This window comes from Solanum tuberosum, unplaced genomic scaffold, assembly GCF_000226075.1.
Source record: "Solanum tuberosum cultivar DM 1-3 516 R44 unplaced genomic scaffold, SolTub_3.0 scf00002, whole genome shotgun sequence".
In the NCBI taxonomy this organism is placed as follows: Eukaryota; Viridiplantae; Streptophyta; class Magnoliopsida; order Solanales; family Solanaceae; genus Solanum; species Solanum tuberosum.
In genome coordinates, this window is record NW_006238928.1 from 164227 (window position 1) to 177272 (window position 13046).

At 34.4% G+C, this 13046-nt stretch overlaps 3 protein-coding genes across 4 annotated transcripts; 1 reads left to right on the plus strand and 2 right to left on the minus strand.

The window, feature by feature from the left end:
• The first annotated feature begins 36 nt into the window (after positions 1–36).
• LOC102597125 (uncharacterized) lies at positions 37–3588 on the plus strand. Of its 2 annotated transcripts, XR_366511.2 has the most exons (6): positions 37–267; positions 637–684; positions 802–924; positions 1820–2192; positions 2282–3206; positions 3493–3588. XR_366511.2 is itself a non-coding variant. In XM_006337966.2 (5 exons), exons 1-5 carry the CDS (start codon positions 218–220, stop codon positions 3095–3097), a joined length of 1410 nt encoding a protein of 469 aa, XP_006338028.2. In that variant the 5' UTR covers positions 37–217; the 3' UTR covers positions 3098–3438. The 2 variants fall into 2 exon arrangements, 1 of the variants encoding a protein (XP_006338028.2); XM_006337966.2 differs by lacking the exon at positions 3493–3588 and having other exon boundaries at positions 2282–3438.
• Positions 3589–4843: 1255 nt separating this feature from the next.
• Positions 4844–6002, minus strand: LOC102605553 (uncharacterized). Its single transcript, XM_015314627.1, has 3 exons — positions 5873–6002; positions 5498–5643; positions 4844–5045 (listed from the first exon to the last, which is right to left on the minus strand). The coding sequence occupies exons 1-3, from the start codon at positions 6000–6002 to the stop codon at positions 4953–4955; spliced, it is 369 nt and encodes a 122-aa protein (XP_015170113.1). The 3' UTR covers positions 4844–4952.
• Positions 6003–8474: 2472 nt separating this feature from the next.
• LOC102594176 (transcription initiation factor TFIID subunit 7-like) lies at positions 8475–12531 on the minus strand (the record flags this gene model as incomplete). The annotated part of the gene is given in 6 exon segments (NM_001288683.1): positions 8475–8911; positions 9368–9439; positions 9796–9798; positions 9801–9914; positions 10013–10146; positions 12409–12531. Coding segments are annotated over 6 exon segments (591 nt in total). The 3' UTR covers positions 8475–8752.
• Positions 12532–13046: the final 515 nt, after the last annotated feature.

A 13046-nucleotide genomic window follows, 5' to 3' on the forward strand; every position in this document is an offset into this window, starting at 1 on the left:
TTTTCTATTTTTGTTTTCCTATGGATAATTGACCAAACATTGACTCCTTACCCTGAAAGTTTCTTCGTTTTTGCCCTTTATAATTCCCACTGTCATGTTTATTTCCCTTTGCTTTCCCCAAAACCAATCAAATAAGACATGCATGATTTGTAAAAAAAAAAAAAAAATGGTTTAACAAGGAAAGCAAGAGCTTAGACACAACACTTGGTTAGTGACAATGGGTTTGATCAGCTTTCTTCTGATTTCAGCTAAAATTTTGCTCTGTTGGTAAGTATTATCCATTCCTCTCCCACCCAGTCTTCCTCTTTCTTGATCAAAAAAAAAATCTTGTTTTAATTTGTTGATCAAAAAAGATAATCTTGTTGTTGTTTTCTAAGATTTTCATACTAAAGACATGATGGGGGTAAATAATCATAGGATGATTTTGGATTTTGTTAATAGTTGTAGCACATTGTGCTCTTGTGGGTTGTCAATTTTTTGTCCTATTTTCTGGTATTTGTTAAGCCCCTTTCTATATATACACATGTAGAAAGAGAGAGAAAAAAATTAGCCTTCTAAGTTTTGTCTTTGATCAACTGCTCTTGACTTCCATATATCTGATTCTCTCTCTTTTTAATTTTTGTTTTTTTGCTACAGTTCTTTCTGGATATTTTGCAGACCATCAGTGACATTGCTGTGTCCTCTGTAAGTTAGTAAAAAGAGAAATTAATTTTTTTTTCTCTTGTTTGTTTGAGTTTTTGTTGGATATGTGCATTGGGATATTTAGGCTTTTGAGTTATGTTACATTCTTGATAAAAACAGATATGCATCAATTCGGGCGATAGAGAGTGACAAAGAATCCAGCTACCAAAAGTGTCTTCAATATTGGGTCCTATTTGGATTAACCACAGTATTGGAATTGACTCTTGCAAAGCCTTTGACAGGGTAATTTTTTATTTTGCTTTCATCCAAAGACATGTCTTTAGAATTCTTATATGTAAGTTGATACCTTATGATATTGGTGGTTAAACATCTTAATGCTTGGTATTATGAATGCAAGTCAGGTTATGGATTACTATAAGAGATGGAATTGCATTGTTTGTTAATCTTGGGAGCTTTGATGCTTTATGTATTGTTATTTTTGGTCTCCTATGGTCTTATTCTTCGATTTTAGTGTTAGCTGTTTTTTTTTTTGCTTTAGTTATTGTACGTTGTGTTGTTGCTACTTGTTCTTTTCTTAGTTGTTTTCAGTATTGGCTTATTCACTACTGTATTTGTTTTAATTGTTTTTTGGATATGTTTTTCTTGAGCTGAGGGTTTATCGGAAACAACCTCTTTACCTTCATAAGGTAGGGGTAAGGTTGTTGTGTACACACACCAAACTCCAGTTGTGGGATTACTTTGAGTATGTTGTTGTTGTAGCTATGGTGCTTTATACTAAGAATTCTACTTCATTATAGCAAGCGTTGTGTAACGCTTATGTTGGGCATATATTTGTTTTCATAAATTGCTGGTCATTGATGAATACTGTATGGCATAAGAACTACCCAAAAAGAAGCCAAGGCTTATTTTAGGACTACACCGTTTCATTCATTCCTTGGATGAGTGAGAGAAATATTCAGCATCTGCAATTTACGGTGATGCCATCTTTTTTTGAATGAGAAAATGTATGGATTTATATGTTAGGAAATACAAATTCAGAATCTTTATTGCAAGTTGTAGTTGAGTTTTTGGTTGTTCTTATCGTGCTCGGTTCATGAGTCTCACCAAGGGTGTCTCAAACCTGAAGGACATTTTTCAACAATAATTAAGTCTGACCTAAGTGTGTTGATTTCTTCAGGTTCTCATTTTGGCATTATGCAAAAGGATTAGCATCCCTCTTGCTCGTACTGCCTCAGTTTGGTGTTGCTTCTTATGTGTATATGAACTTTGTTAAGCCATGTCTTTCCCCAAATCCACTCATAGAATATGTCACAGAAAAGAACGAGTGCATGCCCATGGAGCGAAGTTGCGCAGACTCTTCACTTTCAATGCCGCACCCGCGTCGGATTCTCCAAAAATACACTACTTTTGGAGAATCCGACACACAGCTGTTGACATGTTTTAAGAGTCCGAGCAACATAGTCATGGAGTGCAGTGATTATGTTGATGCAGCACCCCGACATGTTAAACAGGATAAAAAGGACAACCTGCAAAGTTTCGTTATTTATGAGGTAATCATAGTTTTCCCCTACAAACACCTCTCCTATGATCTCAAGACAGTGACATGTTCATGAACATTTTGTTTATAATTCCGTTTCAGGCTGAATCTTCTCCTAAATGTGATCGGACAATTTATCCTAAGAAAGTTCAAAAGAACTGGAGCTGCCCGCTCTGTCTGGTGAGCGTCTCCAACGAGAAATGTCTAAAGCAACACATCAAAGGTAGGAAGCACAAACTGAAGGAAGACGAAGAAAGGGAACATGAAATGATCATGACAAGTAAAGAAGCTAAACTTGCTTCAAAGTTGGAGGGAAATTATTTAAAAGATTTACTTGAGAGTTTGAACCAGATAAAATCTCTTAAGTTTGTGGAATTAAGAGGCTTTAATTTGCCTATTAGAAGACCATTACGGTGCTGCACTTGGAAAAAGCCCAAGCCTGGATGGACAAAGCTAAATACAGATGGATCTATAGACCGGAAAAGAGCTGGTCTTGGTGGTTTGCTTCGTGATGATGAAGGTGTTGCTATATGTGCTTGTGTCTCTGAAGTTACATGTGGCGATATCTTCTTGGTTGAGTTACTGGCTATATGGAGAGGTCTCATGCTTGCTGTCAGTATCGGGATCAAAGTGATATGGGTAGAGTCTGACTCGATGAGTGCAGTGAAAGCTATTAACAAAGAGCAACCACATAATCAGAAAGCTGCTAGCTGTCTCCAACACATTTGGAAAATCTTGAACAAGTTTCAGAAGTATCAAGTCACTCACTCGTGGCGTGAAACAAACCGAGCTGCTGATTATTTATCAAAGATGGAAATATCAGGAAGTGACATTGTTATGTGGCCTAGAGATTTCCATAGTCCCCTTTGCAAAATTATTGCTGAAGATGCTCAAGGAAGCTTGTACATTAGACGATAATCCATAAGTCTATCAAATGTGGCTCGGTAAAATTATTATATACATCAGCTTTTTGTTGCTAACAGGAGACTACCACCTGGAAAGTTGCAGGCTTGCTGTACATTATAAGGTAAGTAATTTTTGTTTCCAAAATGTTGGTGCCAACTAGTACGCACCTTGACTAATCCACTGGGTCAGTACCAGTTAGTAGGTAATGTCCCAGTTGCAAATCTGTTCAGTAATGCATCTTGTCTTCTGATTTGCTTCTTGTAATTAAGTGTTGCCTTATTATATTATGGAAGTACAATGTTTACGAATTGAAAGTATCAAGTATTGATTAAAACTTCCAACTCCTAACTAAATATAACACAATCTGTCATATGAGTTCAGTCTATCTTATTCGTTCTTATCTATAGATAACGGAAGAGAGAACCTCCAACAAGGGAAGGTACGAATATGGAAACTTCTCTGCCATTTGGAACGGAAAAACACAATCAAGCTGGAAATATCTCATACTTGTTATAAAAATCTCATGATTAACTCTGCCTTTGTTATATACTCCTCTCTTTCATAGTTTTATTATGTTGCGAAACTAAAATCTAGTTTTAATATATGGACCAAGTAAAATGAAATGGAGAAAGTGTCTTGGAACAAATAAAAAGTCAAAACTCAAAGTAGCAGAATATCTTGTATGAATTGCACCCGGTAGCCAGTTTGCACTATGCTATATTCAGCTTTCTTAAAATTCTTTAACTTGTAGCCAGATATTACATAAAACGTGAAAATCAAAGCACTGTATAATCTTTTTTTGTGATGAGGATCTACAGCAAGATGTATATAATGCACGTCATGAACTTGAACCTTGTCACACGATTTGTATTATAAAATATAAAGTTGTGAAAAAGTGTGTTCCATGTTTAAAGTGCTCTGTTAGAACTTATGCTATTCAAACTTCATATTTAAGGTCTGAAGGTAAGCATTGATAGTTCAAATTTCATACACGAGGTTTGAAACTTCAAAGCTTAAACTCTGAAGTTTGATAATTTGTTAAATGTTTTTTTTTTTTAAAAAAACTGGCTATATTTTAAACAATACCCTTAAAATCAGTTTTTTGTGCCAAAAAAGTACACTCTTCTTGGGCCAGTGTAGGAAACACAGCCCAACGAGAATGAGGATGATTTTCTTCGAGATAATATAGTTTTGAAAATTCTTTTCGTGGTTGAACAATTATACTCGTCTAGAGAAAGCTCCGGAGATTCTATTGAAAATTTATAACATCATATTTGTATGTTATAGCTATAGTTTGCATAATTTCGCTCCATTGCAAATTTTATGTTTGCTATGAAGCTTTTGATTTGTATAATTTGCTAGATACATCCAATTTTATATAAATTGTTCAGTTTTGTATAAATTCATTTATACATTGTAATTTGTATAATAAGATCTGTATTTGTATAATTATAAGTGTATAAGACGAAAATATATGTATTTGTATTTGTATATACACTTTTCTCTCGCTTTATACAAACACAAACACATTTTATACATCTGTATACCGAATGGGTAATTGTATACCGAACCAGATGGCAAAAAAATGAGATGTTTGCTGCGAATAACAAATAAAATAAACTATGACTATAACATTTAATTTGAATTAATAGTTTGTTATTTCATACAATTTTATATTACGTTGCCAACCATAAACAAGAATTATCAGAAATACTAAACAAGTAGTAAATAGAATTAAATGGATGTACCAACTACGAACCCTAAATGACAACGTAGTGATTAACTTAAAAAGAAAGAGCCAAAACTCTATCCAACAAAACTAGTCGTCATCATAATATTATTAAGCTGGTCTTCAAGGTCTAAGAAATCAAGCCAGTGTGGTAGAACTTCTGCGACACTCACAAACCATATTCATGTAAAACTGACATTTGCTTAGGTCGCCTCCGTTGACATTGAGACACTGCAACAACGAAACACACCTTATTATCAATAGTTTTACCTTGGTTGGCTATCTGAATTCTCATCTTGTTAGTGAGGGTTCGATTCTCTGCTTTGTACCCTAATTTTATGAAAATATTAACTAAATACACTTTCTTATTTTACCATTATTTCAAAAACTCTCTATCATTTATACAAAAAAATCAAAAATCTATACATCTCTGATACATTCCTTCTCTCTCTAATACATCCATTTACTATGTATCCAGATTCGGATGTGCTATCCCTCTGTATCTGAAAGTCCAGTGATGTATGTATCCGAAATCCATAAATTTTAAGGAATTCTTGTAATTTGGAAAATAATAGAGAAATAATGTAATTAGTTTTTAACATGGAATTTAGGTAAATTATACTAATTTTACAGCATTAACAAGCAAATGCAACAGAGAAGCTATAGGAAATTAGCATATATACCTCTTGGAAAGCTGTCATTGAGGCAGCACATGAAGCAGCTGAGGGGGCAGGATCAGCCACCTGAACCTCATGTTTAAAAACCCGAGGGCCTAACACGGCATCTGTTACCCTATGGCCAACTGCATTTCCACTACCAAAGGCAATTCCTGTTTTTTACCACACCAAAATATGAGCATTGAGCATATACAAATTAACGCTATCAGAATCTCATGACCATGATTGATTTTGTTTTGTCGTAAACCTAATTGGGTAAATCAATAGTTCAAACTGCACTCAAAGGTAGGGCATTTTCGATTTTTATAGGAACTTTTGTACCAGAAACAATGCTCAATGCTATCAGAATCTGACTGTAGTATATTTGAAGCAATTACTAACCATCGGTAAATGAGGAACCAAGACCTCCTGCTGCGGGTTGAGGTTGACTCTGTACAGGTGCTGGAGGAGGAGCAGGAGCAGCTGCAATATATGGGAACCAAAATTCCAAGTCATACAATAACAACGACATACACAGTGTAATTCTAAGTTATCAAAATATATAGTAATTTGAGGCACTGCCAAAATTTTAGAAGGAATTAATGAAATGATCATGACTTGCCAGGCTTCGGCTTTGGCGGATTCTTCAGTGGCTTGTCAGCAGCAAGACGAGGAGATGAGCGGGATTTTGACCATGGAAACCAACTTCCTGCAAAAGAAACTGTGTCATCTTTTCGTATCACAGCTTTTTGACACAACTTACATGCATGTTCATACAACTTTTTGGTGATAAAAGATACGAGAATATCAATTAATCTTTTGCGAAAAAAATTGTCTCACCAAAACCATGTTTCGTGTACCCAAGAACAATTTTGAAGTCATACTAAAAAATTGAATCTCTAAATTTCAATTGTGCCACATAAATCGAATCGAATGGAGTATCTTTTAGTACTCCAATTAAAGAAGGCTGAAAGAAGCAAGTTAAAGGAAAAATAACACACATTTTTTTCACCTCAAAAGGAAAAATTAAGTGACGCCATTTTACATGGCATCCATGCACATAACGACTCGACCAACCATACAAACAGTTTGCAGTATTCAATCTACCTTTGCAAACCATGAGACTGAATATCAAATGTAATTCACTCAAAAAAAAAAGATATACATGTATATTCTACCAAAAAAATCAATGATTACAGACCTCCGCCGCTACTACTACTTGATCTGAACCCACCACCACCACTTCGACGACCCATGATATTCAAAAGAAGAAATTTGAAAGCAAAAACTGGCTGTGAAAATGGCAGACTCAAGCTGAAGGGCTTGGGTTTATATAAGGGAGTGGGGTTGGAGTAGCTTGAGGAACAAGATGGATTTCTATTGGCCAACACGTGGTGGAATTTTTCTTCTGCCACATTCATATTTTATTTTATTTTTGGATTATTTGTTCTTTTATCTCTATTTTGTAATTATCTTTAAAATTAATAATCTTTTCGCATAGCTTAATTTTATAATTTTATGCGAGTTATGGCTTGCATTATTTCGTTAGATATATGTTTGATTAATAAAAATTAAATATCGAGAAGCAAATCATGCAATTAAATGTCATATATATTTTCTAATATATCCAAGATACTCCTGCAATCCAAATAGATACCTACAAAAGTCTAAACTGATCTAAATAAAAAAAAAAGATGATATTTAGTCCGTTTCATTTTATGTGACACTATTTGATTTGGATTTAAAATGAGAAGGAAGACTATTGAAACTTATGGTCTAAAACAATCCTTAGAAATTTGTATAATTATAAAACATTTCATTAAAAGTAAAAAAAGAAATTTTGAAATTAAATTATTTTTAATTATAGTAAGGTAACTGTATAAACTAGTTTATGTGGTCAAGTTTTTCTTTTTGACTATATTAGTTCAATTCTTTTCATTCGATTTCTGATCATTTAAGAAAGAAAAATAGGGCCAAAATTAGGAGTATAGACTGATTTTATTTGTTGTCTTTTCATACCAACTGAATGGATATAGAGATTCATATGGTAATTCTCAACTACTGAGATTTGAGTGTATTTTATTCTTGTACATAACTACATATCATTAAATTATGAAGAGGACTTGCTAAGCTTGAGAATGTCCACTATGTTTCTCACTTGAACTTACATTTAAAGGTGTGTTTGGTATGAATGAATGTTTTTCAATTTTTTCATATCCAGTTTGATCAAAATATTTTAAAGGGGATTTTCTTTTAGAAAACAAATTTCTTTAATGAAAGTAGGAAAAACAGGTTTCATAGACAACAAGTAACATTTCAATTTCATTATCTCCTTACCACGCACCCACCACCCTTGAGCCTCCACCTCCGACCTCATCTCACCTTCATAGTATTTTGCTAGATATCATATAAATGCTTTTAGAAAAATTTTAAAAAAAATATGCTTACATACCGAACACAAAAAAATAAGTACAAAACACTTATTTTTCAAGAAAATATCATTATACATGGAAGACATTTTCCTTAGCACCAAACACACCCTCTAGAGTTTCTTTGGCTTTAGGCACAACAACATTAACTTTTTCCTTTTCAACTTGCCTATTGTGCACTCACGAAACAGTATTCATTTGTTTGAACATTGGAACAGAAACGAGAAAACATATTAATCCCACAGTTGAAAAACTACAACTCTGTCTACACAATTCAACACAAATTTGGTCATCATAACTAGGCATAAAAACATTTTCACCTTCTGCATGCATTCAACTCAAGATATACAGATATAATATATGCTAAATCAACACCCATTGTCACAAATCTGACTCTGAACTCACAAGAAGGTGACCTAAACATCAAGTTCTCGAGCCTTACACGATTTAGCCTTCTCACCATGTTCCTATACTTCCATCCACTCTCTCAAGTCTCATCAAACACAGCAATTTTACCGACTCCAACCTCTCAGGGTGTCGAAGTTAATCAATTTTGCAATAAACATCTTCTTATCTTAGAACAAAATAAGCGAATTCAATACATCAAACTGGAGACAGACCATCACTTTACAGAACACAATTTGCAATTGTCATGCTCGCATGTCTGAAGTAGACATTGCAAACTGTTATATTACAGCGATATTCAAGCCTAGACTCGATAAGCCAACTGTATTAAAACACAAGAGCTAAAATTTCTAATAAATTCTGACGGCAACTAACCAGAAGTGCACTACAACAATAGCAAGACTTGGTAGCCACTATAACAATAGCAAAGGCTGGAAAATGTCCTCGGCTATATTGAATCATCAGAATCCTCAGACTCAGTTCTATCAGGATCCTCACCAGCTGTCCCGGGCTCGGAAATGTCAGGCTTTGTTGCAGGTTGTGTCACTTTCTTGTTCACATGGCGTGCACTTGCTTCACCTCCTTCCTCTTGCTCAACAACTTCTATGTGTAATCGATTAGTTAAGGAGTAACAGAAATGAGAAAGATGAAATTTAGCAAGTCCTCTACAATGATATTGAAGTTCTAATATATACTTTCAGAACGCGAACTTGTTCTTATTTACAAGGGGCCTATGCTAACAGAATCTCAGGAAATTTTCTGAAAGCTCAAAGCATTAAAGTTTCCCAGACATTACCACGTACCTCTTCCTGGTAATTGGTCAAACAGAAATTTACACAAGTTTTTTCACCAGCAAAAGTTGTCCAACTAATTGTGGTCTACAAGCTAAAAAATGTCAATTTGCCAACAGCATATCTAGGATTCGTTAAAACTCGCAGTTCTAATTTGTCAGAATATAGCCTATATAAACATTTAAAATAAGTCTATTTAGCTACTTCCATTCTCGTATATTGACCACATGTCATTCTATTTAAACTAGAGGAGAAAGCAAATATGAAAGGATATCAATATTCTCAGCTGTTCCACCAGACATTATGTTCTGCAAGTCTTTCTCAACACGCCGAACAAGCTCAGGCTGCCAAAAGTATAACAGGCACATTGTAAGTACAAGGATACATACCAGAAAAAAAAAGGTGATATATAAAACTAGAAAAGGGCGGATCAAGGGATAAGGAGAGCTCCACTATATTTACGAACAGATTTTATTCCAATTCATTTATCGGCAGAGAAGCAGATAAACTGAGAAGCTTCAGGTAGAATAAGCCCCTATTTGCTTTCACACACATACCCCAAACCCTCCAAAAAAACAAAAAAAAAAAAAGACATACCCCCATTCCACATAGTAGACAGCCCACCCCTGACATTCTCTCTATCGGGACAAACTAGAAAGTAAATAAATGAGAGTTTTTCTCAGGAAAGTAAGATTGTTACATTAGATCTGGCTCTCTCCGAAATCTTCGTCTTCGTGCATCTCTCATTGGAGGTGTGAGGCCATGTCTATATTCCACCACATCTGGAACAGGATCACCTTCTTCTCTCACCATAATCATCTGTCAGATCAACAAAGTTTACATTCTAGGAACAATGACGATTGAAAAATCATGTTCATATAACTGAAGGGAAAAAGAAAGATTAATCCCAACCCTACTTGACCAATGTCTGCGGATTTAATGAGCACGTTGTCATCATAAGTTTTGTATGACTCCACTATGCAAGGAAGATTCAAAAGTGATGCAGGAAAGTGCTCGTCGCCTATGACAAAACTGCCCGTCTTTCCATCCTCTGAAAAGAACAAGACATTTTTAAAACGCACATACATGAACTATGATAAGATGCTTAAGAGATAAGTACTACAACAACAACATAGACATATAATTCCACAAGCGGGGAGGGCTTGGAAGGGTAGAGTGTACGCAGACCTTACCCCTACCTTGGGAGGTAGAGAGGTTGTTTTCGATAGACTACGCAGACCTTACCTCTCAAGGAAAAGCATATCAAAGCAGATCAAAAAAGAAATAATCAGAAGTTAATAATTCATGGAAAAATACAATAAAAAGCATGGCAAAGCATTCCGAAAAAAATAGTAACTACAACAAAATAGTGCATAATCAAAGTACAAGAAACAGTAGATAGTAACAGATGACTATATATCTTCATCTACAAAGTTCAAGAACATGATGCAATGGTTGGCATTTGAGTCACATTTGAGTCGCAAGTCAGAAATCACGGTTAATCTCGTAGGATAGTCGGGTATTAAATAAATTATAAAAAAGATCCAGGTACTTTACCCCAACTAGCACCAAGTAATTTGTGGACATTGACAAGTCTCTAGAGCTAATTCTTAGTTGTTGGTACATGAAACCTTATACTAATTGTCTCATGCAACTTGTGAATAAGAACTATTCCAGTAGGATTAAGATTGTAGCAGTGCTTCTTAATCCTTGGCTTTTATTTTTATTAAAGTTTCTTCATAGTCTACCTATAAATGAAAAAAATTAAAAGGCTCCAGCTCTAAATCAAGAACCTGATATGAGATCATCTATCTTTAGATTGACGGAGTGATTGGTCTCACAATACCCCAAACTAAAAACAGAAGATCAGAACCTACCCTACTGTACATACAGTGAGATTCATGCTGCGAAGGAGGAGTAATCAATGAATAACTGTCTTCCAAACTCTTTCACCATTTCAAAAGGATTTGTGTATTCCTCTCCGAAAGGAAGAAAGCAAGAGAACAATACAGCATAGAATACCCATGTCTTACTCCAACTCATTAAGACATACCACAAATATACTTACACAATCAGCATGCTATAGATTAAAACAAAAGAAACCAGACAGTACGAGATATATATGTATATATATCCACACATGCACATCAATTGTGCTTAATATCAATAACTCAGACCACAATATTTTCACTTATTAGCATATGAAAAAAAGACCTAGGTATGGTGGGGCACAATGGGGAAAAAATTCATGCCTTAGAAATCAGATGAGGCCATGTAACATGTGGACACCAAAGGCTATTAACTTACAAATTCAATCTAAACGACAGTAGAATAAACTATGCTCTATTGACAACTCCACACCCCCAATATTTTGGAACTTCTTATGGGTATTCCAGATAACCTCAGAGAATAAAAGTTGTTTGGAAAACCATTCAGTTTATAATTAGTCATTTACATCTCAATCCCAAATCAATTAGAGTCGGATGAATCTTCTATGTATTTTCCTCTCTATTCAAGTAGATTTCATTCCAGTACTAAATACTTAACCTTTTTAAGACGAATCACAGATTCTCTAAAACCCAAAGGTTCTCTAAATCAGAAGCAGTATAGGGAATCGGAAGAGCTAGGGGGGGAGTAAAAAGGTTCAGCCCGTGGCCTAGTGATCAATAAAGTGGGTTGTGAACCATGAGGTCTTAGGTTCAACAGGCAAAAACACTAACGATTTCTTCCCATCTATCTAAATTTTGGTGGAAAGATTTACTTAGTACTTGCGCGGTGGGAGGTAGCAAGTTTAGTTGAAGTGTACACATGTTGGTTCGAACATCACAGTTATCACAAAAATAATAATAAAAGGTTCAAGGAATGATAATATGAACACATGGGAAGCGAAATATGGAAGAACTATGGTTTCCTTTTTTGATAGGTGATGCAAGAGTATTATAGATGTGAAACAACATAAAATGAATGTTGGTGTGAAGTAGGACTAATTTAAATCTAAAAGAGTAAATGCCAACATGGCAAAAAACACACTTGTAATATCAAGTTTTTGCGAGTTTTCTACCTGAACTGTCCGGTATTCACTTTTCCTACCTAAACCATCACCAACTGATTACCAAAACACACCTCAACTATTAATTTTTTCCATTTCCTACCTTAACAATGGTCATATTTCAAGTAATAAAAGGGAACAATGAACACCTGATAGTTCAGGTATAAAACTCACAAAAACATGACAGTTCAATGTATTCTTGACCATCAACTTAATTATAAGCTCCTGCATAACAATACTTAAAACTCCAAAAAAAAAAGTTACCAGAAAAAGACAAGTACAGTTTGTCTTCTGAAGAAGGATTTTCACTTAAAAGGCGGTTAATTCGCTCAGCAACAGAAGGTGGAACCCTCAGAATAAATTGCTCATCCATGGCTACACAAATTAAGAAGAAAAACTGAATCTTTTGACCAAACAAATTAACTTCAGAAACACCCTAAAACTTAATTTTCTACTTTCAATCAAGTAACCCTTTTGACATCACTATCTTCTCCACAAGTATCATTCAAGAATCATACAATTTTCAAACGAGTAATTTCTACTCTACTTTGAATAAAATAGATCAAACAAATTCTTTCAAAAAAGGGCTTTAATAATTAAAAAAATTTATTCTTCTCTCTTTAACAAAGTAAATTGATAGAATTCTCACCACAAAATAATGCCAATTGTTGAAGCAGAGATGATGATCAAAAAAGAAAAGCTGGGTTTCGAGAAAAGTGAGAGAATGAAGAGAGATTTTAATGGAAGAGTCTTGAATTTATGCAAATTGAGATACTAATTATAATTATTTTTTATGATTTTGGTGGTAAAGTAAAAAAAAGTTTAAAATAATATTATAATTAAATATTAGCAAATTTGATTTAAATAATAATAATAATATTCATAGTTTTTTGCCTTGTGTC